The sequence below is a fragment of the Odocoileus virginianus genome, chromosome 29, assembly GCF_023699985.2.
Source record: "Odocoileus virginianus isolate 20LAN1187 ecotype Illinois chromosome 29, Ovbor_1.2, whole genome shotgun sequence".
Lineage (NCBI taxonomy): Eukaryota > Metazoa > Chordata > Mammalia > Artiodactyla > Cervidae > Odocoileus > Odocoileus virginianus.
In genome coordinates, this window is record NC_069702.1 from 3954386 (window position 1) to 3981063 (window position 26678).

The following is a 26678-nucleotide window of genomic DNA, read 5'->3' on the forward strand; positions in this document are numbered from 1 at the left end:
TTCCTGACTCACAGAAACTATTGAGATAATACATGTAGGTTATTTTACATCATTAAGTTTTGTTACATAGCAACAGGTAGCTAATACACTGTATTTCTACCTGATATAATGAAAAGAGAAACCAGTGTTCACAATCTGACTATAACTTCCCAGTCATGAGTCTTTAAGCTCAGTTTTAATATTTTCAAAGTGGGGATATATATGCAGATAAAAATGTCTGAGAAATAAATGACATTTCATATTTCACACAAAAACCAGAGCCTAGCAGATTGTAATAAATGTTAGTTTAATTCTGAGATTACACGTCTCTCATACAATGATCTCGAAATAGCAGGCCCTTCAAATCTTTTTTAAAAACACATGAGCTTTTAAAATATTAAATTTAACATAAAAATAAATACTACAGTTATAAGTAAATGAAATATTTGAAAAACAATTTTTATATAAATTACTGAGTCTTGTTACTCATTGAGAAGAAATAATTTTAAAAAACCTGTAGGGTACATACTTTGTCAGCAGCTGTCTCCGGAAAAGACTCTTCAATGCCAAGTTCTCGTCGTCTTTCGGCCCTAACTTCTGCATAACTACAAACGGAAAAAACAGAATTCCAGTGTTTGATCATTCATTTAAAACACTGCAGAGGTGCAACAATTCAATGTTCATTATGTATCTCACTTGTTCATCACAAATGCCAGACTATTTTCTATGCACCAAAAAAAACCTAAAACATATATATATAGCACTATATCTATATATGTATACACACACACACACACACACAATGTATCTGAATTCAAATTTCATTTTTTTACATATCTAAAAAGTCTAATGTACTACTATAAATGGTCCGTGACCACACAGGACCTAAATCAAGAGGAATTAAATAAAGGAACAGTATGCTTTATTGCCTCCAGCTCTCCTTTCACATGACTGACTGGCATACAAAAGACAGTTACAACACCTGCTCTAAACCATAACACTTACGTCAGAAATTATGTATCTTCATTTCTATATAATGCCTATAAGTAAATTTAATAATAAACTGAAAATATATATATGAAAAAATGGAGAAAAAATCACTCTGTACTTCTTAATAAGTCATACATAAAACTACATTCCAGAATTATTATGAATGTTTCCATATTCAGAAATTCTGTAAAAGAATTATTACCTTACTACGGTATGAGTACAAACAATAAACTCTGGCCTTGAATTCCACTGATGGTAAGTGATATAATAATGAGTCTGAAGCCAAATCCACTGCTGTCCTTTGGTCAGGAACCTATAGTAACAAGATTTGCCTTTTCCGTATTGCATTACTAAGAAGAAAAAAATATTTTTTGATTCATATTACTAGATTTTTACCCAAAGGTATCATTCACATGTATATCTATCGATCTATCTATCTATACACATCATAATTCTGGCTTTTCAATAACACAGTATATCAAATCTTCCAGAGCACCCAACTTACAACCTTTTATTGCTGATCGTAGGTATTTTTCATACACAATAAGTGTCCAAATACTTGAGAATACATTATTCACAACTGACCCTCTCCTGCTAAGATAAATTGAGGGTAACAGCAGTAAGTAGTCACACCTGAGCTCTGCTCCCCATGCCCTACCCCTCACCCTCTGCAAACAGAGCATCTTTTATTTTTTGGCTGCACTGGGTCTTCGCTGCTACTCCAAGCTTTCTCCAGTTTCGGGAGAGCTGAGGCTGTGCTGCGGTTGTGGTGCGCGGGCTTCTCACTGGAGTGCTTTCTCTCAGCGCAGAGCACAGGCGCCAGCGCGCGGGCTCCCACAGCGGTGGTACACCGCCTTCGCTTCCCTGCAGCACGTGGGGTCGCCCAGGCCAGGGACTTGAACCCGTGTCCTCTGCGGTGGCAGGTGGATTTTCAACCACTGGACCACCAGGAAGTCCACGTATAGCATTTTTGAGGCATTTACTCCTAAACCTTAACTTACCAAAATCAGAAAAACTCAATTATTTTAAGTAGCTGATTTCCCAAAACAGTATTTTAAGCAGTATTTCTCAAAACATTCTCTGCAGATTGTAAGTTCAAAAGTCTTTTAGCAGATATTAAGCAAAAAATGGATTCTGTGCTAAATTAACTTGGGAAAATTTGTTCTTCTCAAAGCCTTGAGTATGCTAATCTGTCAAGATTCTGGTGTTGGGAAAATGGAGATTGATTATGAACTCTTACCTAATTTTCTTTGACCATAAAATTCATCTTTAATAGACTGGTATTCAGTGGACAAAACCTTAAGACAGGCTGGACCAGAATCATGTTCGCTCTCTCTCCTCCAACCCATCACTATTCATAAGAAAATCAAAGTCTACATAATTGAAATTGCTGTCGAAAATTATCCAGCTAGTTAATAGAGATGTCAGATTTTTTTTTAATACATCATGGAGTCTAGTGCCCATATCACTTGAAGTGAAAAATATTTCTAGTGATATTATATAACATGCTTTATTTTCATAGAGAGAAGTTTATAAACCAGCCTAAGACATGAAGGTACATTAAATAATCTAATAAAGCTTTAGAGGACACTCAAGATGGAAAGATTTGGGCAGGAGGATCAGAGAGGCAAATTCTGAAACAAAGAATGAACAAACAGCATGTGGGAAAGGAGGAGGTCCAGACTCTGATCCTATCTCTGCCACCAACGTTTTTTGTTTTTTTAATTGGAGGCTAATTACTTTACAATACTGTGGTGGTTTCTGCCATACGTCGGGATGAGTCGGCCACGGGTGTACGTGCACCCCCATCCTGAAGCCCCTCCCGCCGCCCTCCCCACTCCATCCCTCTGGGCTGTCCCAGCGCAGCAGCTGTGAGGGCCCTGCATCATGCACTGAACCTGGCCTGTCATCCGCCTCACACATGGTAACAGACATGCCTCAGTGCTCTTCTCTCAGATCGTCCCACCCTCACCTTCTCCCACAGAAAGGTCTATTCTTCACATCTGTGTCCCTTTGCTGTCTTACATGTAGGATCGTCATTACCATCTTTCTAAATTCCATATACATATGTTAATATACTGTATTGGTGTTTTTCTTTCTGACTTACTTCACTCTGTATAATAGGTTCCAGTTTCATCCACCTCATTAAACTGACTTGAATGCATTCTTTTTAATGGCTGAGTAATATTCCATTGTGTATAAGTACCACCGCTTTCTTATCCATTCATCTGCTAATGGACATCTAGGTTGCTTCCACGTCCTGGCTATTGTAAATAGTGCTGCAATGAACACTGGGGTACACGTGTCTCTTTCGATTCTGGTTTCCTCGGTGTGTATGCCCAGCAGTGGGATTGCTAGGTTGTACACCAGTTCTATTTCCAGTTTTTTAAGGAGTCTCCACACTGTTCTCCATAGTGGCTGTACTAGTCTGCATTCCCACCAACAGTGTAAAAGGATTCCCTTTTATCCACTCCCTCTCCAGCATTTATTGTTTGTCGACGTTTTGATGTCTGCCACCAATGTTATGGGACTGTAAGTAAATTAGTTAGACATTCGGTGTCTCAGTTTACTTGTGGAGATAATAACAGTACCTACTTTCTATTATATAACTGTGATTATGAATAATGAAAATAATACATGTAAGTTGTTCAGAACAGGGCAAAATGAGATGGTAACGTTCCTTCTGTTAACATAACAATGGCAGGTAACATTAATGAAGCACTCACTGAGTTTTCTAAAAGAGATTCTTTAAATGTGGCATTACCTCCTATGCAGACTCACATGCCTGGAAATAAAAATTCATGAAATAGTGTTCTAATATTACAATTTTCAAAGTAATCTACTTCTCTTACTCTGGATATAAAACTTCTATACTTCAAAACAATGTTTATTAGATGCCATATTATAAAACTGTACTTACTACTATAGATTGAAATATGTTAAATGGGAGGAAGTTTAATTTAGACTTGATCTAGGATTCCTATTAGAAGTAGTTATGCATACAAAAGAAATCTTTCCAATACATTTCAAACATACAAAAATGGTCTGTTTTACCACCTCCTATTAATATGATAGTTATTTACAGATTAAAAAAAGTATTACCACCCAAAGTATTAAAATCTACTTACAGTGCTCATGACATTTTGCCAAATTTTCTAGGTCATCCACATGATAGTAATCATAGCCTGATGTTCCCAGAACTTCAAATGGCAAATATCCTATTATGGGTGGTGCCCTAAATTACATACAAAACAATCAATATCATGACTTTTTCCATTAATAAAAAGTACTCAACTACAAACCAATTTTGGGAGGAAACTTTATTTTTTAAATAATGGATAACGAGTTTGAGCATCCTGACTAGAAAAAGTTTGTCTTTGAAATCCAATAATTTCAAGAATTATAATGATTAATCTTTTTATAGAATTTAAGAATGGGAGTTACCTGTGATCTAGAAATAGAAACTTCCACTCTAAACTATGTCTAGATGTAAACTCTTCATTAGGTTCTTCAACAGTGCACATTTCCTACAAATAAATAATTAAAATTGAGAAATATTTTTCTGTGTACTCAGCAAATTCCTAAATATTGCTAGCTGTATAAGTCATTTTTAGCTAACTTTTCCCTAAACATTAAAAAAAAAAAAAAAAGCTTTTATTTCCTAGTACTAAGGAATGTGGCAATAAACACATGCAGGCTTCTCGGGGAGTATTTCTCAGTCCACACACTTCTGTATTCACTCACATGCCTATAAAATCTCATTCTAATCTCTCTCCTGAATTATAGTTCTATATTTCTGTCTGCATGTTCCCATGTACCACAAACTCCACATGTTCTAAAATTAACCAACTATTTTAATCCTCACATCCAGTTACATAATGTTCCATCTCATTAATGGAGGCATACCTGTACTGTGCCATTAAGTCTAAAATCTAATAGTCACGATGCACTCATTTTCACCTTTCACCATCTAAACAGCCACGACTAAATCCTTTCAGTTTCACCCTCTTAAGTTTTTTTTTTTTTTTAATCTAGTCAATCCCATCCATCTTCAGGGTCTTAGTTTAGACTCTAGTTGCCACCATTGGCTCACATTATTGCAAAGTATTCCAAACAAGTTTCCTTGTCCTTCAACTCATCTTCTATTCTGGCCACAATGACCTTATAAATACTCTAACATGACTGTATAATTTCCCTGACAGAAAATCTTAATGGCTGCTCATTCCATTGGGACAAAATCTAAACAAGGAGAAACAAACAACAAAGAAAGAAACATATCACTGCCAGCATCTGCTTACTTTTCTAATCTCATCTCTCAACATCCCTACCCTCCCTCCACTCACAGTAACCCCAGACTCTAGTCACACTCAACAATGTATTCCAACCTGCCCTGTTCTTGAATGACCTTCTGCAGCACAATGTAGTGATTAAGAGTTTGGGTTTAGAAAGAAAAGGAATTAGAATCAATCTCAGTTCTACTACTTAACAGCTGTGACTCTGAGTAAGTAACTTAACTTCCCTAAGCCACAGTTTCCTTAGATATAAAAATGGTGATCATACCACCATTTGTAAGTATTAAATTAGATAATGCATGTAAATAGCATGTGGTAAGCATGCAAAAAGCATGTTACCACTGCCATTATTTCCTATGATCAAAACAAGTCGAGTCAGACTTGTTTAAGATCCTCTAACTGCTAATTCAGTACTTTACCTTATGGTATTTCCCTAAATTTAAAATCTTAGCCTGGCTTATTTTCAGCCACTTTCCAGTGACTGAAGTCTCATTTTCTGACTTTCCCACTAATCATCTACTTCCTGGACCCAGGATATAAAAATAAAATTGAATTTAATTTTATTTAATTGAATTTTAAAATTGAAAAGGTAAATTCAATGTAACAAAAAGGTCACCTGTGTATTTCAAAAGAAAATTTCAAAGGTGATCTTTGGCCTTTCCCCTTTAATGTATTTGTGAACTATACAACAAAAGCACCTTAAAATTTTGCACAAAAGCAGGACAATGGTGATATATAACCATTGGTTAACAGCCAAAAACTTCACAAACCCAAATGAAATTTTTGGCCAACCCAACACAAGGTATATTATCAAAAAATTAGTTCTATAATTTGATGAGTGCTTTGATAACCCATTATTTGCTTCAAAAATATGATGATCATACATGTTTAATGACTCATGGCCATTACTACTTTAATGTTTACATTAAGTATCTGGAAACAATAAAAAAAAAAAACAGATAGGTCCCATAATATGAAGTGAAACCCCTCTGGGAAACAGAAACATACCTTGATGAACTGAGGTGTAGCTAATCTGACAGTAGCTACAAAACAAACTCTATCTTCATAAGAAGGCCTATGTGTGCGTTGTATTGTTCCTTCAAAACCATTGTGTGCTGAAGTGGATACTAAAGCAATAAGGAAATAAATATCATCAGTTACTCCAGTAAAAATCTAGTTTTTACTGATACTCAAACATTTGTCTCTAAGAGCTTAAAAGAATACCAAGTGAAAATACATTGTAAGAGAAGGACTTTAACTTACCACTGTTTAAAGATTTGAAATTTCCTATAAATTTCACATATTCATAAGTAGATGGCTCCTTTGGGTCTATAGTTCCTCGAAGCATATGACAACAAAATTCTAACTGATTTTTTGCTGAAATAAGAGAAAAAATATAATGTATTTTGTGATTTATCATCAAGAGGCCACACACAGTAAGATTCTAACAGCTGTGTAAGTTTACAGTTACTATTTTCTCATACAGAGGTCCTCAGTGGCATTGTGTTTAGTCCATAAAAGCAGAGTCTCTTTAGATGATCTCACGTTGTCCTTAATAAGGAAGACAGATCTTCTGATACAAGTAACTCCATGTTCCTCCATTTTTACTTGTCCTTCCTTGTCATTCATCCCTCTAATCTCAAAGAAAGGTCTTGCTTCCTATTCCAGTTTTTCTGTCTCTACTTTAAACAGTCTTCCCCATCTTCCTTCTCCAGGACCACCAGAACGATCCGTTCCTTTAGCACGCACACACGTTCTTCTCTGGGTCCTTACTGTCTACGTTTACATTTACTCGGGTCTTTATTCATGCTATTCTTTTAGTAACACAGACCCCTTTCCTTCTCATCACATGCTCTAGTTTCCATGTGCTCACCTTCCTTAACGTCATGTATTACAGCTTCTGCCCTCACACTTCTCCAGAAAACGCTCTTCATTGTTTCTACCTCTTCTTAAAACTCACGTGTTTTCACTCCCATAGCACGAAACTTACCTTCCTGCCTTACTGACTATTTCTATCCCTTCTATTAATCAGTCAACAAGCTACAGACATTCACAAAAGTTCTTCTGGTTGTAATCTATTTTGCTTTACAAACTTACCAGCATTGACAAACTTATTTACTCCTAAATCTCTCATACCAATTTTAACATTTTATGTAAGACCAAGTCTCATATCACTATTTTTCAGGACATCTGTACCTGACTGTTCCATCAGTAACTTAAATTCAAAATACTTGAAAGTGAATTTTTCCTTCTTTCTTCCTAAGGCAGCTGTCGTTCCCCTCTGTCCTATCTCCTTAGGTAGAAATCATTCAATTTGTTCTCTCTTTGTATCACCAGCTCAAAAACTAAGTCTGTAACCAGGATCTGCTGTTTATTACACCAAGAACGCTCTCATGAGTCATTTTTTCCACATGAGCAGCCAGTACCACCATTTTGGTACCGATGTAAATGACCCTGCATCTAGGTAACTGCAAAAATGTATTCTCTATGCCTCCACACTCCTGCCACTCAAGACTCAGCCTTGCCTACTACTCTTAGATTAGTATTATTTTCATCATTATTATTTCAGCACTTAAGGACTAATAACACCTCTCTTCACTTACAGTATCCAACCCAAACTCTTCTGTTATTATTATCAATGGCTTTATCACTGAACTTTGAAGGTTCAAACTCTTACCTTCTGCCTAAAACCTTCCCCACTGACAATCTCTAACTGTTCTGACACCAGTGCCTAACACCAAGTCCTGAGTTCACCTCAACACTCATAGGCATGCTTTCTTTTCCATCCTTACTCCTACTGCTGTCCTTTTAATCTCAAGTCTAGTCATTTTTCCAAATTTTTACACCAGAGAGATTTTCTTTTTGAACCACAAAACCACACAAATCCCCTTTTTGCTGGCTTGTCACTAAGTAAAAAACAAAAGCCAAACTGTTAAGGATGAAATATTAGGCTTTATCTCCTTCTCTAGACACAAACACATCACTTGTACTACCTTACCTTCATTACTATACAAATGACCTATTTGGAGAATCCTGAATTTTCCTAGCAATTTCCCCTCTGTTTTAAATCATGTTCATTCCTTTTGCATGAAACATCCTTTTCATCTGTGGAAATAACTTTATTTTGTATATCAGTCCATGGGGTCACAAAGAGTGGAATGCGACTGAACTGAACTGACTTCAAATATTGTGGTTTACAGGCGTATAACTGGCTTCTGCATCATTATATCCAACCCAAATCTTTCTCCCAGATGAAAGACTAGAGTAGTCCCTTAGTCGTGTCATAAAAATTTGGTTTTCTAACAATTATAAATAGGCTTCAAATGTATTCTCCTGGTCTCTTAACTCTTCTCAACTTCTTCTGAAAGGCTATCTATTCTTATCAAAAACATACATTCACACATACTTACGTGTGTGTATGTGTATCTCAACTGTTGAACAGTTAGTGTTCTACATAATTGAAGATTCAAAATATTAAGAACCTTTAAAATGATTGTCAGCTTCCCTTATAGCTCAGTCAGTAAAGAATTTGCCTGCAATGCAGGAGACCTGGGTTCAACCCCTGGGTCAGGAAGATCCCCTGGAGAAGGAAATGGCAACCCACTCTGGTATTTTTGCCTGGAGAATCCCATGGACAGAGGAGCCTGGTGGGCTATGGTTCATGGGGTTGCAAGAGTCAGATACGACTTAGCAACTAAACCATCACCACTATAAGAAAAATCAAAATTTAAAAGCCATGAAAAAAGTAGTTAAAGACGACATCTAATAGCTAATGGCCAAATGCAGAGCTGTCATGACTTTAGACTTTACACGGGATTATTTATTCAAGAAAACGAGGGGTGGGAGGGGAGTTCCAGAGTGAGGGGACATATGCATACTTATGGATGATTCACAATGCTGTGTGGCAGAAGCCAACACAACGTCGTAAACAATTGTCGTCCAGTTTAAAAAGGAAAAAAAAAACTAACACAAAGCAAGGTATTCTGGTCAATGAATCTAGGAGAAAAGTCAGATTACACAGCAATATTTCATACTCATGAAAGGCAGCGACTGTATTTCCCGATTCTGGGCGTTTCTGTGACTCAGCACAAGTGTCCGGTACACCGCTGCTCTGCTGTTCACGCGCCACGTCACGTCCGACTCCTGTGCGACCCCATGGACTGTACACGCCAGGCTCCTGCGTCCGTGGGATCTCCCAGGCAACGACACTGGAGTGGGTTGCCATTTCCTTCTCCACAGGGTCTTCCCAACCCAGGGATCAAACCTGCATCTCTGCACTGGCAGGGGGATTCCCATCTGGCACATTAGACGTATCCAATAAATTATTTTTAATTCTGCTTAATAGAGCACAAAATTTCTTTGATTAAATAATTTTATAAAAAACATGCTTTGCCTCATAGTTTCAGTGTTCAACTGGTTAGTGATGGTGAAAACAAAAACCCTTAATTTTCTCTTACTACAGTAAGATTTTATATAAAAATTAATAAGAATATATTGCTGAGTTCCATTTTTCTGTAAAGTAGTTTTATGGCATATTATAACAGATGAGATTTCACTGTATTCTGGAATAGAGTTCAGACTTTTAACATGGTCATAATTCCATTATATTTTAATATTTAAAAAGGATCTAATAGGGGATTTCAAATGATGCTGTTAATTTGGTTAAATATATCTCTGTCACGAAATTACAAAAGTAAAGGATAATGCAACCAAATCCGTTTAACTTTTCACTTAAGAGGTAACTACTTACATTTTAAATATTCAGGAGTTAATGAATCACTTTCCAGCAGATGGGTAGAGAGTATTTTATAAACCTCAGAATGTTCCCCTTCTGGGATAAAATTAAATATACTTTGATCCACAAGATCTGACTGAAAAAGAAATTTTTAAAAATTAAATAATTACAGTGATTCAAGAGAAATTTATTTTAAAAATATATAATCACTCTTAAACATCAGACAAGCATATGGTTGAGGTTTCATTATCCATAAACAGTGACAAATATCAAGTTTCAGAGTACAAATCAAAAGACAAGATTGAGAAGGTGAAAAAAGTTTCCATGATCTCACTGTCTCTGATACTAGAATCATCAGATTCATGATCAATATGATCTTTGAAAGTTTGGTAAATTGTAAGTTTCACCACATGTGAACATGTAAAAAATAACAGGACTAAGAAAGCTTATTAGAAGAATCTCTGGCTACCAGATGTAGCCTTAATATACATACCACCAACCTCTGGTGAGTGGGGTGTACACTACAAATAAAGGACCACAGGATGAGCCACAGGCTACATGAAGAGAAGACTTGACTCTGGTGTGAGTTCAATTGTCCAATGTGTCCTTTTTTTATTTCATCTTTTCCAGTCATCTAACCTGTATCCCACTGTCAAAAAGTCATGCTTTAAGATAAACAACCTATTTGCAAAAAAGACGACTTAAATCCTGAGCATTATCATCTATGCTAAGATATGGCTTTAATCAACAGCAATCTGACCATCAAGAGGTTGCATACAGTGGGACCTGGCTGTGGAATCCAAAGCAAACAGGACAGTGCTGGTCCATAAGAAACACGGACAATAAAACTTCAGTGAGATCACGTTATGTGTCCGTGCTAAGTTGCTTCAGTCATGTCTGACTCTGTGGAACCCCACGGACTGCAGCCTTGTCAGATCCCTCTGTCCATGAGATTTTCCAGGCAAGAATACAGGAGTGGGTTGCTATGCCCTTCTCTAGCAGATCTTCCCGACCCAGGGATCCAACCCACATCTCATGTCTCCTGAACTGGCAGGTGAGTTCTTTACCATTACATTTCCTGCCAAATCCCATTCAGTCTACTTGGTTTCGCTGCATTTCAAATTGCTCTGTGAAATCCTGGGGATAACGAAGTGATAGCTCCAAGACTATGGAAGGCAAGGGAGGTGAAAAGAAGCTGTGAAGACAGGGCTAAGGGTTCCACTAAGTAGTTTCACTTTCATTTCCTATTTCAAATATTTTAAAGATTGTTGAAAACAAAAAACCTCAAATAACAAACAACAGAGAGCCACTGAGGATGGTGAGAGGTGGGATAGGGGTGTTTACCACTCTCGTACAAGCCATATACACTTTCTTCAGTCCTTTCCCTAGCCTTCAAGGCACACCCCATGAAGTGAATCTTTCCCCTCTCTCACCACATGTTTGTACTCTTCTGTCTTTCACAGACCAGCTGAAACTACTTCCTTCAAAAATATGTCTTTTAACTGCATTGTTGTTGTTCGTTGTCCAGTTGTTAACTTATGTCCGACTCTTTGCAACCCCATGGACTGCAGCGTGCCAGGCTCCTCACTCCTCCACTATCTCCTAGAGTTTGTTCAAATTCATGTCCATTGAGTCAGTGATGCTATCTAACCATCTCATCCTCTGTCATCCCCTTCTCCTTTAACCTTCAATTTTTCCCAGCATCAGGGTCTTTTCAAATGAGTCAGCTCTACACATCAGGTGGTCAAAGTACTGGAGCTTGAGCTTTAGCATCAGTCCTTCCAATGAATATTCAGGATTGATTTCCTTTAGGATTGACTGGTTTGATCTCCTTGCTGTCCAAGGGACTCTCAAGAGTATTCTCCAACACCTCAGTTTTCAAAGGCATCAATTCTTTGGTGCTGAGCCTCCTCTATGGTTCAGCTCTCACATCTATATGTAACTACTAGGAAAACCATGGCTTTGACTATTAATATACGGACTTTTGTCATCAAAGTGATGTTTCTGCTTTCTAATACACTGTCTAGATTGTCATAGCTTTTCCAAGGAGCAAGACTTTTATTTCATGGCTATAGTCATTGTCTGCGGTGATTTTGGAACCCCCCAAAATAAAATCTATCCCTGCTTCCACTTTTTCCCCTTCTATTTGCCCAGAAGTGATGGGATCAGATGTCACAATCTTAATTTTTTAATGCTGAGTTTCAAGCCAGCTTTTTCACTCTCTTTCACTCTCATCAAGAGGTTCTTTACTTCCTCTTCATTTTCTGCCATTAGATTGGTATCCTGTATATATCTGAGGCTGTAGATATTTCTCCTGGTAATCTTGATTGTAGCTTGTGATTCACAGAGCTTGGCATTTTACATGATGTGCCCTGCATAAAAGTTAAATGAGCAGAATGACAGAATACAGCTGTGTCACACTCCTTCCCCAATTTTGAACCAGTCTCTTGCTCCATGTCTGGTTCTAACTGTTGCTTCTTGACCGGCATACAGTTTTCTTGGGAAAGAGGTAAGGTGGTCTGGAACTCCCATCTCTTGGAGAATTTTTTCAGTTTGTTGTGATCCACAGGGTCAAAGGCTTTAGCATAGTCAATAAAGCAGAATTAGAGGTTTTCCTAGAACTCCTTGCTTTATTCATGACCCAACAAACGTTGGCAATTTGATCTTTGGTTCCCCTGACTCTTCTAGACCCAACGTGGAAGTTCTTGGTTCACATAACTGTTGAAGCCTAACTTGAAGGATTTTGAGCATAGCCTTGCTAGCATGTGAAATGAGCACACCTGCACAGGAGTTTAAACATCCTTTGACACTGGAGTGAAAACTGACCTTCCCAGCGCTCTGGCCACCGCTGAGCTTCCCAATCTGCTCAGGCACTGAGCGCAGCACCTAAAGCCCATCTTTCGGGACTTTAAGCAGCCGCGCTGGAATCCCGTCACCTCATCACCTTCATTCACAGCGACGTCTCCTAAGGCCCACGTGACTTCTCGCTTCAGGATGTCCAGGCTTAGGTGGATGGCCACATCATCACGGTTATCTGGGTCAGGAAGACCTTTTTTATAGAGTTCTTCTGTGTGTTGACATCTCTTAATCACCTCTGCTTCTGTTAGGTCCCTACCATTTCTGCCCTTTACTGTGCCCATCCTTGCATGAAATGTTAACCTTCATATCTCCAGTTTCACTGAAGAGATCTCTGGTCTTTTCCTTTCTATTGTCTTCCTCTATTTCTTTTCATTGTTCATTAAAGAAGCCCTTTTTTATCCTTCCTTGCTCTTCTGTGAAACTATGCATTCAGGTGCACATCTTTTCCTTTCTCCTTTGCCTTTCGCTTCTCTCCTTCCCTAAGCTATTTGTAAGGCCTCCTCAGACCGTGCCTTCCGCATTTCTTTTTCTTGGGGATGGTTTTGGTCACTGCCTCCTGTACCATGTTAGGAACTGCTGTCCATAGTTCTTCAGGCACTCTGTCTACCAGATCTAACCCCTTGAATATATTCATTGCCTCCACTGTATAATCATAATGGATTTAGGTTATATCTGAATGGCCTAGTGGTTATCCCTACCTTCCTCAATTCTTTTTGAGAGTCTCTCGGACAAAAAGGAGATGAAACCAGTCAATCCTAAAAGAAATCAACCCTGAATATTCACTAGAAAGATTGATGCTGAGGCTGAAGCTTCAATACTTTGGCCACCTGAAGCAAAGAGCCAACTCACTGGAAAAGACTGAGGGCAGGAGGAGAAGGGGGTATGAGATGACTGGATGGCATCATCAATATAATGCACATGAGTCTGAGCAAACTGGGAGATGGTGAAGGACCGGGAAGCCTAGCTTGCTGCAGTTCATGAGGTCACAAAGAGTTGCACACAACTTAGCAACTGAACAACCACAGAGAACGAAGTGGCTCAAAGTGGTAAAGGGGTTCAGTTGTGCATGTGTCTAGCAGTGAAAGTAAAATTGAGTGCTATAAATAACAGTATTGCTGTTATTAATAATAGGAACTTGGAATGTTAGGTCCAGGAATCAAGGTATATTGGAAGTGATCAAGCAGGAGATGGCAAGAGTGAACACTGACATCTTAGCAATCAGTGAACTAAAATGGATGGAAACGGGTGAATTTAATTCAAATGACCATTATATCTACTAATGTGGGCAAGAATCCTTTAGAAGAAATGGAGCAGCCCTCACAGTCAACAAAAGGGTCCAAAATGCAGTACTTGGGTACAACCTCAAAACCGAAAGAATTATCTCAGTTCGTTTCCAAGGCAAACCATTCAACATCACAGTAATCTAAGTCTATGCCCCAATCACTGGTGCCAAAGAAGCTTAAGTTGATCAGTTCTATGAAGACCTACAACACCTTCTAGAACTAACATCAGAAAAAGATGTCCTTTTCATCACAGGGGATTGGAATGCAAAAGTAGGAAGTCAAGAGATACCTGGACTAACAGGGAAGTTTGGCCTTTGGAGTACAAAATGAAGCAGGGCAAAGGCTAACAGAGTTTTGTCAAGAGAATGTGCTAGTCACAGCAAACAACCTTTTCCAACAACTCTACACATGGACATCACCAGATGGTCAATACCAAAATCACACTGATTATGTTCTTTGCAGTCAAGATGGAGAAGTTCTATACAGTCAGCAAAAACAAGACCTGGAGCTGACTGTGGCATGGATCATAAGCTCCTTATTGCAAAATTCAGGCTTAAATTGAAGAAAGCAGGGAAAGCCACTTGGACATTCAGATATGACCTAAGTCAAATCCCCTATGATTATACCATGGAAGTGATGAATAGATTCAAGGGATCAGATCTGGTAAGAGTGCCTGAAGAGCTATGGACAGAGCATAAGGAACAAAGGTTCTGGCCCTTTTGATAGGCTTTATTTACTTATTTCAAATACTTGTTTTCTTATTAAAAATATTTATTTGCAAATAGGGAAGTCCAAATAATCATATAACTACTTTAAAAATTCTAGATTTTTATTTCGGCATACTGCATTTACACCAAACATTGTACTGACTTTCTTAATACACACTTGTGTTTATGTTTCAAAATTATCAAGTTAAGAAAACAGATAATGAAAGGCTCATAATACAGTGTTATTCCTGGACTCTGTCAGGCTATGTAACATGGTTAATCTTCCTCCCTGTATTACATGGTAACAAATTTAATACACTCTCTTCTCAGGAACACATTTAAGCAAGTGGGAAGAAAGCAATTTCGAATTGTAAAACTTTACAAATTTTAAGTTCCCCGTAGAGAGACTTTATGTCTTGGCAGTTCCACTAAATTATTGCACAATTCTCTGGGGTTCATATGTGTTTTTAACAAACACAAAGGGGCTAGGCAAAAAATGTCTAAAATCCCTTCTGCCCTGGAGGTGGTATGACCCTATCGTTTTGTTGTAGAAAACCACTTCAGGAACAACAACAACAACAAAAAATTCATAAATTTCCTTTCCTGATTAGTAGCCACAAATAGGTTAAAATTTACCTAAATTAGTTTCATAAGTACAACATGACAAAATTAAGAAAAATTTTTTTCCAAGACCTACAGAATCAGACATGCAATTTTATAGCTAGATTTAAAATTTAAGTTAAGGGAGGGGGGGGACTGGGATGGGGAATACATGTAAATCCATGGCTAATTCATTTCAATGTATGACAAAAACTACTGTAATGATGTAAAGTAATTAGCCTCCAACTAATAAAAATAAATGGGAAAAAATAAAATAAAATAAAATAAAATTTAAGTTAAAAACTGTTAAGTCATACTGACCACTGATTAAGATGGCAAATTTTAATTTCTCAACAGAACTTAATTATAAACACTAAAGCTTTATATTTAGAGATTTTCTAGTGTTTCTTCCCCTCAGGACAAGAATCAAGAATGTATTTCAGATAAAAAGGTATGTATGTTAAAACAGAAAGAAAGGGACACCACTGTTTTAAATTTTTTGCTTAGTATCTGTTACAGTTTAATTATTAATGGCAGGCCAAAAGAGAAAAGTCACCTTTTTTTTTTCCTTATTGGGTTTGATCCTAAACAAGTTTTATTTCATTTTATCAAAACATCCTTCTGGGGACTTCCTTGGTGGTCCAGTGGCTAGGAATCTACACTCCCAATGCAGGGGGCCCGGGTTCGATCCCTGGTCAGGGAACTAGAGCCCATATGCCACAACTAAAAAATATCTTGCACACCACAAGAAAGATCCTAGGTGCTACAACTAAGACCCAGCTCAGCCAAAGAAACAATACAATATAGCAATGTCAGTGACGTGAGGAAAAGTATCCATCATAACTGGAGAGCAGTTTAAAAAAAAAAAGGAACCAAAAAACCTGTTTTACTGAAGAATACTATTAACTCAGTATGCAATGAAATGGGTCTGCTGTATCGGCTGCAATCTCTTCCGCCCCAAAACTCACCTTCCAGTCTCTACATGCTTTGGGTGCCACCAATGGTTAAAAACACCCAGAAGATGTTACTAACAGAGGAAACTGGGTGGGCATATATGGGAACTCTGTACTATCGTCTTAATTTTTCTATAATGTAAAAAATGTAAAAATAGCTCCAAAATTAATTTTTTTTAATCCAGAAGGCAATGAGAAGGTCATGAAGCTTTTCATTGAGGGGAGTATGTTAATTACCAAACACCTGGGTCCTAAATAGGTCTGTTGCACACATGTTTGTTATTTCAATATGCCATGAAATATTCCCTCATCCAGTGTGGCATTAGGAAGGAATCTTTAAAACATCTATTTCAAATAACCTACTCACTTTCTTATACTCAAGCAATAATTACTAAGTGCCTCACTAAGAAATTAGCCAGCATATGTTGATACAGAGATAAAGTCCATGCACTTAGAAAGCTTACCATTATTATCCAAATAAACAGAAAATTACAATTCACTGTAAGTGTCATGGTGGCAGCAGGTATAAGGTAACATGAGAACAGAGAGAAAAGGCATCTAATTCTCAGTGAAGTCCAGGAAAAGTGCCCAAGAAGCAGGCTTTTTAAAAGTCTGACCACACTGCAAATTACACCCTGATTATGACTAAAGATTATATAGTTTCTAAAAATACATAACTGAAAGAAAATCCAATAAAATTGTTTATAGGTTTAAAAGTCTATAATTATACATTTATTCAAATTACTCAACCTTATTTTATTACAGTAGATTTATAGTATGATTAGTTTTAGTTGTACAACATTAGTGATTCAATAGTTTTAATAGATTACACTCCACTTAACGTTACTGCAAAATAATGGCTATAGTTCAGTGCTCTAGACAATACATTCTTGTTGTTTGGCTTTTACACCTCGCATGGGTAATCCCCTCCCCCATCACACCTGCCATCCCCTTCCACACTGATAACTGCTAGTTTTTCTTCATCTGTGAGTCTGCTTCCGTTTTGCTATATTCATTCTTTTATTTATTATTCAATCTTATCTTAGTAATATCAATCCTACAAAGGACTTCTTTCCCTGGCCTTTCCTACTATGCAGATTTTTTCTTAAGGAAACAGTTGTCCAGAAAAATTCAGTCATCAGTCTCTCCTTTGGTCTGCCCCAGAGAAGCAACAAAGCCACGTCATTTTCTGTGTGACACGGAAATCAGCCAGTTATTTACCGCCTGGCTTTCAGAAACAAAGCGCCCTTAGAGAGCCTGGCCTCGTAAGCATGGAGCAAATTCTCTTCATAAAGCACACAACAGCAGCGTAATCAGAGGGACAGAGACAATGCTTCTCAACATCGCTTTAAAGAATATTTACAGAACAGATGACTTTGCATTACACATTTTCAAGAGATGGCATTTTAAGAGTAATTTATAAGTAACTTCAAAATATTTACATCCAAACCCCATTTTAAGCCAACAAAGTTAGGGGGTCCCCAGAGAAAGAGAACCAGAATAGCTTTCTTGACATAAGAGAAGCCATTTTGTAATCTAAGCCTGGCCACAATGCTTGCCCTTGAAGGAATATTAGTAATGAATGATCTTAAGGGAACAAAGGAATACAGGAACAGAGAAAGGGCAGGCAAAGAACAGTGCAGTGAAAGCAAGAGTTCCAGTTCCTCCTCTAAGGATATATATAAACATGCCCGAGTTCTACAGGAAACCAAGGCCCTCTGCTAAGTGGAGAATATGATGATGAGGTTGACCTTTTCTCACTTCAATCAAGTAAAGCTTAGATGCTGTTGACCTTTGCCCTACTTTATACTGCATTCTCCTCTGCTCAAGTCCCTTCAGGAATATGCATGTACTCTTAGCTTAAAAATTCCCTGATTTTGCTGTTTGGAGAGATACTGCTTTGGGAAAGATATCGGTGTTCTTACTTGCTGCAAGTAATAATAAATCCTTCCTTCTCCTAATCTTTGGCTTAGTTGTGTCTAATGGCTTGACATCCACCAAGAGGCAAACCCATTTTTGTGTGACATCACCTTAGATGAGAATATTACATATCCAACAAAAACTTCAAACCCATAAGAACTGTGGACTGGAGCACGGCACCTGGTATCGTACCTGGTGGCACAGACGCTCAACAAGCACATGTTAAGGAGAGCAGCAAACACATAGTTCAGGCACTCACCGTTCCAATCAAGATTTACAGGTGATTCTTTTCTGATTACCTACCCTTTGGGTCATATTAAGAACAAATGGAATATGGGAATTAAAATATTATCAACTCAAGCCACAGAGCACCAAAGTTCTGTGTCTATTATTTTCAGCATGTTCTTGAAAGTCACTCTTTTGAGAAAATTATTATTTAGCTGCAACAAATATCTCAGTAGAAATTTAGTTATTCCCAAGATATTTTCAATGAATAAGTGACATCACCACCACACTGATTAAAGTTAATATTGAAAACTCAGCATTAAAATAAAGACAGGAAGAATACAGGTTAAAGTAGGAGTTGAATAGTTAGTTACTACAGATGAGAGTCATGACCGAGCTGAAAAAACACAGCCATACTAAAACAAAGACATCCTTAGAGGTCTCATCCCCACTCTGATCACTGTTCAACAGTGAACTTGAGGCTTCACTTCTTAAGGTTTTAGAATATTTAAACATAGGCATCAAGTGAGAAAGATGGGATGGGACATAGGAGGGAGGTTCAAGAGGGAGGGCGCATATGTATCCCTACGGTTGATTCATGTTGATATATGGCAGAAACCATCACAATATTGTAAATCAATTATCCTCCAAAAACAAACATTAATAAAACAATTTTTTTTTAAAAGTGAGAAAGAGATCACAGGATTTTTATACTTACCGGTAAATGTTCAAGCAATGAAGTTACACTCTCAGACACATATATTATGCTTCCATCTGTCATGATTGCTAAAAAAAAACCATCAAGAGCCTGAAATTAAACATAATGGTCAGTTAAATGAAAAGAAAAAAGTATTTCACAGGACAGACATAAAAATTTAAGATAAATCACAAAGAACTAGAAATTTCTAGAGCACTGTCAAAATACTAGCTTTTCCCCTTTACAATACCTTAGTATCTATCTTTGTGCATTTTAAGATGCTTCTGGAAGAAAAATGTCACTCTATGACCATTACTGAATGGCAAGTTTCTAAAAGAGAGAGACTTAATGTTCTACCTTTATCATATGTTATTATACAACAATGGCCTTATTTGAAGATGTTAATATTTCCAAAGCACAGATGCCATCAACAATATGTCTCTGGCCAACAAAAGAACACATTATCACCATCACATATATAATATTAACAGAAGTATATGACTGAAGCACAGGGAGATACATAGAGAATAAACTGAAAGAGAATAAGCTGAAAAAATAGAGTGAGGTCAGATCATGGAAGGCTTTGAATATCAGTACAAGACATATGAACTTTGCTTAAGAGTGGTCTGGAAGCAATGTGTAAAATGGATTTTGAGAAAAAAGTGAATTAAGAGGAAAATTTCAGTGGCCTTTGGAATAATCAGAGAAGTTAAGGAGAATCCGAATAAAATTAGTAGCAGAGAAGAAAGGACTTAGGCAAGCATTAGGAAATGTGATGTTACGAGTTCAGGAGAGGAGTCAACACAGGGGAACAAAACTTAACAAAAAGCAATATTCTATTCATGTCTCACAATGTTTTTCACCTGAGAATCCTAGGCACCACAGTGAAAGCTGAAGAAATGAGATCTGCAAAAACAAAAAGGATGCCAAAGACAAATCTTTGGGGTATACTCTGTGTACGGAGATGAGGAGGAGCGGAAGTGCCACAGAAAATGACGACAGGACAGAACACACTGCTGCTGATGAAGTCAATGGAAGAAAGCACGACAGAGTGAGTGGGGAGGAAAACGGATGGGTCAGTAAAAAATGGGATCAAACAAGACAAGGAATTAAAAAAATGAGGACAATTTTGGTGACTTTCAAGAGTTATGTCAACAGGAAGGAGATTCACACTACAATGAGCTTAGAGATGGGTGGATCATCAGAAGGCTATTATGAAACACTTTGTTCAAGTTCATGAAAGGACACATTTTGAGAGGACAAAGTATCAAGGGAAGTCATTTTCTTAGAAAAAGTAACTGAAATGTATTTTCAGGCTAAGGAAAAGAAGATCAATGGAAAAAATGTTGAAGACTTCCCTGGTGGTCCAGTGGCTGAGAACTCACGGCCAAGGCAGGGGAGGAGGGTCTGATCCCCGGGCGGGGAGATCCCACATGCCTTGGGGTAACTAAGCCCATGTGTTGCAACTACCGAGCCTGCATGCTGCAGCCACTGAAGCCCGCACGCCTACAGCCCACACTCCACGAGAGAAGCCATGGCAGCGAGAAGCCCATGCACTGCAACTAGAGCACAGCCCCCGCTCGCTGCAACCAGAGAAAGCCAGAACGCAGCAACCAAGACCCAGCGCAGCCATAAGCAAACAAGTAACTTAAAAAAACGAAGAGATACTGAAGATACACAGCAGGTAAAGTATATCTATCATAAGCGGAGTTCCTCTTCTATCAAATAGTTATCACACTAAATCTGAATTTCTTGTGTAAGTCAGGGCTCTCAAAGGATACAATTCTGGTAAGAACTATAGTATCTGCAATATTGTATATCTGCAGCACCTGGCATAGGTGTGGCACATGGCAAATAAAAAATACTTGTATGTTACTTACGCATCTGAGAGTTAGAGCAAGCTCCCTCTAATTCTAATTGTTGAGGTATATGGTGAATGTATGGAAAAAGGCATCCCCCCACCTCCTCTTTTATTGAAGGAAGACGTTTGGGTATCAGAAAGTAATTAATCTGAGCAGATGCCTGCCTTCCAGGATGGCTCAGACAAACTCATTCTTGATTAATGTAAGGGGAAGGGATGAAATCTTATAATTTAAGCAAATGCATGAAATTTTCACAAAAACTCTTTAGTACAATTATACCATTATTATTTCCTAACAAAAAGGGTCAAAATGATGTTAAGAACATGCTTTTCTCATGTGAAGCTAGACTGTGTCATCTTTGAAAGCAAATTACTATGATGATCTCTATGATGATCTCTATTTATTCCTAGGAGATCTACTAGGAATTAGGATGCAGCTCTCTTCTGTGAAGGGAATAAACTAAAATCAGAACTCTTAATGACCTGATCCCACTCCCAGAGGCAGAACCTGCCCCCTTCTCTTCTGAAGCAGGTAAAGATTCATCAGAGAAAGACCTGCATCAGCATCCTGCCAAGTCTTAACACAAGAAAGGATCCAGAGTTCAAACTTCTTTTGAATGGAAGTATGTAGTTTTCCAAGAAGGTAGGTAAGGACACCAAAATGGGAGGGGCTTTGACGAGGGAGACTCGAGAGATGTGGAACAAGACAGATGGCCATCCTCATCCCAAGACTGACAACAGTGAAGGTTACCCCTTGTTCACGTTGTACAATGGGAAGGACAGGGCTCATTAGTTAAAACTCATCTTCCTGTTTGACACCTACTTTGCACATATCACGAGGCCTGTACACATCTTGGTTGTTTACTCAGTGAGTATTTAATCTGGCAAGACTGGATGGGAGTCCCAAGGAAGGGGACAGAACCTCCTTGCGATGAGGCAGGCAAGGCCCTGGCCCTTCCCGTGTAGAATACTGGGGAGAGCTGCCAGCTGTCAAGAGGAAAGAACTCTGTACCAGATATGACTCCACACAGAGATAACTTGGCACAGAGGTCTAGTAAGGCTAAACTGCCCTTATTTCCTTGGTTAATCTCAACATCCCCAACAAGGGTAGCAAGGAATATTCCTTAAGCATCAGAAACAAGGGACAGGGATGGGTGGCAATGGAAGAATGAAGAGAGACAGCCAACACAGAAGGTGTAAGTGAATTTTAAGATCTTAGTCTCAGTTCTTTGGTTAATTAGCAGCCTGGACAAGCCACAATCTCTCCAGGCATCATCCATAAAAGGAAGAGTTTGAGCTGAATGACCCCAGCTCTTCTGCTAGCAGCTCTAACATTCCTAGACAAAACCTACATCTGAAATTCTGCCGAAAAGGGCATCCAGATTGCCTAACTATAATCTGATCAATATGGTAAGCCAGCAGTAACACAACTAGGTTAGCTGAATCCAGGTTATAATACACACAATTATACATATCCTTCAATCTTGGCCTGTGAACATTAAAATGCCTACTTAGCAGGTGCAAATATTCACTAAAAATCAAAAATATGCTTGACATATTAAAAGTTAGTAAATGTAATATTTTTCAGGAGTGTAATTTCAAAAGCTGTGAGGATAATAATGAGAAAACTAACTTATAGTTTCTAAATTAACATGTTTAAATATTCTGTTATATATAAGATTATAATCTCTAGACTCTTTGATTTAGTTATTTTTAATACTACATATGTACTACATGTGTCTTCGCAATAAAGTTAAAATCTGTTCACTGTAAAGAAAAATTTGAAGACAATTCTTTTCGATTTAGCTTATTATTGAATAGATAATTTACCTTCCTAAGTTTCTTAAACATAGATACTGCATTAATTTATGAATTTATAAGAAAATCTGGGGGGACTTTCTAGCAGTCAAGCAGTTAGGATTCTGCACTTCCACTGCAGGGGGTGTGGGTTCGATCCCTTGCTAGAGAAGTAAGATCCTGCATGCCGATCAGTGTGGCAAAAAAAAGTCAAAAAAATAAATGAAGAAAAATTATTAAAAAAAGAAAATTTTCACACCAATAAAGCAGGGTAAGTAAAGAGTTTATGACTGGGACTCCCCTGGCGCCCAGTCATTAAAAACCTACCTTGAAGTGCAGGGGACGCAGGTTCAGTCCCTCGTCAGGGAAGTAAGATCCCATGTGCCTGCTAGCAGCTAAGCTTGACAGCCACAACCTGAGCCCCTGCACCCCAGAGCCTGCATGTCCCAGCTAGAGAGTCCATGCACCACCAAGAGCATCCCACATGCTGCAACCAAGACCTGACACAGCCAGGTGAAGAAAAAGGTTTTTAAAAGAGTTTCTGACAACGCAGATGGTACTGCCTCATGGCACTCAGAAATAAAGACAGATTTAAAGAACAATCCAATGAGTTGATTTCTTCTTGGGGTTACAAACATTAGCTTGTTTGCACTCTTTCATAAATGCATAATTTCATAAACTTAATCTAGAGAGATAATTTTGGACAATGTCAAACTCCTTTTTAGAGAGGAAAAATTAATTGGAACTATTATTTGGTCTGTAACTTGTGTCCACTCATTTAAAGAGCTAATTGCTGGTCACAAGCTAAAAGCTCTGTGCCACAGCTCTCACTGAAAAGAAGTGCCATGAGCGGCAGTGGACACAGGGTCTGGGGCCACAGGCTCAGAGCCTAGTTTTCCTGCAGCTTTTATTTTGAGCAAATTTCATAATCCCTTCGCTCAATTTCCTCATCTGAAAGTAAGAAAGGGATACTAATAGTGTATCTTCATAAGATTATTGTGAGGATTCACTGAGGTAATAGTATGCAAGATGTGCTCAGTTATTTTTTCAGATTTTAAGCATGGCTTTAAGTATATATAACAATGTATTTCCACTCAAATCAATTTTCATATGGTGACATTTCTGCTGACTATATAAAGACTTAATCCAGCAATTAACTGTTCTACCTAGTAAAAACAGAAAAATAATTTAATAATTTGCAAAATACTGTTGCTTTGGACTTTAGTCAACATGCAAAGACACTTGAGACATGGTTCTTACATATACATATACCACAGAGATATATGCTTAAAGTCTAAAATAACAAACCTGAACAGACAGAATAAGAAATGCGAATTATTTAACAATCTCTACTTCAACTGTTTTCTTCTACTCCTTCTGTCTCTAGCTTCTTTTGCTTATCTACTTTTCTTGTCCTTAACTGTTAACACCCAAGTATAATACCACCTTTATTAATTACTAGTTTTTTGGGGGGAAAAAAAGCTGTCATAGAAATCTGATACTGAACTCTGTACTTTGTGTGCATGAAGATATCCTTATTAATCTAAATTGGAAATGTTTAAAAAGTAAAACTGATAGGTATGAGTGACTCAAAATTTTTGTGGATTTTATAACTGATTATGTGACATATTAAGTTTTGCAATTCTAAGCAAGTATGATCTGAACTGTATTCAAAAATAATTGTCATGGAAGAACATCTACTTTTAGAAGGAAAACCTTTTAGAAGTTTCTACTTAAAATGAGAAGAGTTGCCTTTCAATGTATATTTCATTATTTTAATATTTTCAAAATACTTCATTTAGTATCATTTTGTATTTAGGTGGATTTTAATTTGTTGAAAAAATCCTACTGTCCAGTAAAATACATTTCATAATATTTACTATGTGTTGAATAATATATTTTATTTTTCATTTAAATGTTAGTGTTGTCCAGGTAGAGAACTTGGTAGTTATAGGTTTCTGACTTATTAAGCCTCTCAAAAATTCAGATGATACTGAAAGCCCAAAGATTTGGCATTATTTTACCATATATAGTACTATTTTATTATAATACTTACATCAGTTAATTTTAAATGACTAGTTGGTTGACTTACACTGAATTAAGATTTTTCAGTATTAAACTCATAGAATTGGTAACCCCTATGATTTCTTAAGAAAATAAAACTTTTCAAAAATTAATCTGGACATACCTCTAGCATTAATTGTGTAAACTCTTCATTACTAAGGAATGTAGGTTTCCAGTCCTGTCGAATTTCACTAGCGTCTGACTGTGCAGTGATTTCTGTAAACAGATTAACATATTAGTGGCACTACTTAAAGAGGAGAGCCATAATCAAAAACATTTATTGGTCTAGGCAGGTATCAGGAGGTACACATTTTGGTATGATGAAATATTTGCACTAATGCAGCAGGTCATCTGCTTGAATAATTTGGATAACTTTAAGACTAGTCTCTTGAAAACGCCAGTCTCTGAATTTTCTCTGGGGAGCTTAGAGCATCTTTGTTCCTGACTGGCCTGAGATTGCTTCCTGCTTTACACAATGATCAAATAAGAATCAGAATAAGCAGACTAGATCAAGCATTAGAAACATATTCTTTCCCCTTTCTTTGCTTCAAACAGTAGTACCTAGAACAGGCCTCAGGACATAAACCTGGAGGAAAGGAGCTAAGGAGACCAGTCAGTCTGCTTTTAAGAAAGAATTATTTCAGGCCTACCTATTGCCAGGCAGAGATTCTTCCCAGGCTAAGGTGTTCTATTCTTAATCAAAGAGACTAAACTAAAATTCTAGGCAAAAACTTTACAGTAATAAACCCAGATTGATTCTGCGCTGTGTCCTCCGGCATGTTTTCCTAGTGGTAGGAAGCTGGTCAAAATTTGGAGACTCCCTAGCTTTTGACACATGTTTTAACACAATTATTATAGTTTATTTTGCAACATACTTCTAATGGATTGTTATAAAAAGCTATTCATAAATGATGACATCTGTATAGGCAATATTTTTTCCATATTTAAATGCAGACATATTAAAACAACCAAGCAAAATTAAAATACATATCACAGATTTTACTGTACAAAATATACTCTATCTTGCAGTGGAAAATATGGACTAAGTTGTTTTGATTTCTCTATTACCAGATATATAAATACAGCATAAAAAATTGGCACCCCAAATTTGGCATATTGGAAATGTCTGTATTAGATATGAATAGTTACAGCTACTAATTCTGTGGAATATAATCATGGCTTTCAAATTCACTTAATTATATACATTCAGAAAAAAGGACTTAAATCCATAAACAAATTCCATCAAGTTTAGCTAAATCCAGGTTTATTTTTAGAGTAATGAGTATGCAAGAATTACCTTTCAATTGCAGGTAAATTTTAATTTTATGAGAACCATTAAGCCCAACTTTTTAAAAAAATCTAAATGCCAAAATTAATCCTCTATTGTCAGGGGGAAATAACTATGCATGCATATTATTTCATTCAACAATCATTTACTGAACTGCTACAAAGTCTGAGGAATGAGCACACTAACAAGGGAGGAAGAAATCAGTGAGAATGCCATTTGCAGAGATAAAATGTACTGGCAACATAGGCAGTAAAAATGAACACCAGCAATTTTGACACATTACCAAAAGAATCAACAAAATTTGGCAGCTGTGATACTGTGCACTAAAAAATGCAAAACTCTTCTCAGGTCTGAGTCCCGGGGAGTGAAAGGACTGTGGTGTGAAATGGAAAACTGAAACAAAGAGATGACTCGGCAAAATGAAAATG

General features: G+C 37.4%; 1 protein-coding gene across 15 annotated transcripts in view; it reads right to left on the reverse strand.

Annotated features, from left to right (window-relative positions):
- CLOCK (clock circadian regulator) overlaps positions 1–26678 on the reverse strand; it is a 128485-nt gene that overhangs the window by 32528 nt on the left and 69279 nt on the right. For 14 of the 15 annotated variants that reach the window (XM_070458065.1, XM_070458067.1, XM_070458070.1 and 11 more), the window contains 9 exons: positions 25087–25178; positions 19262–19351; positions 10012–10132; positions 6525–6638; positions 6270–6388; positions 4414–4496; positions 4098–4204; positions 1172–1319; positions 509–584 (listed from right to left, as the gene is read on the reverse strand). In XM_070458065.1, the coding sequence (XP_070314166.1) occupies positions 509–584; positions 1172–1319; positions 4098–4204; positions 4414–4496; positions 6270–6388; positions 6525–6638; positions 10012–10132; positions 19262–19351; positions 25087–25178 (950 nt within the window). Of the gene's footprint in view, positions 1–508; positions 585–1171; positions 1320–4097; positions 4205–4413; positions 4497–6269; positions 6389–6524; positions 6639–10011; positions 10133–19261; positions 19352–25086; positions 25179–26678 lie in introns of those variants that run through there. The other variant, XM_070458072.1, reaches the window with a different exon arrangement.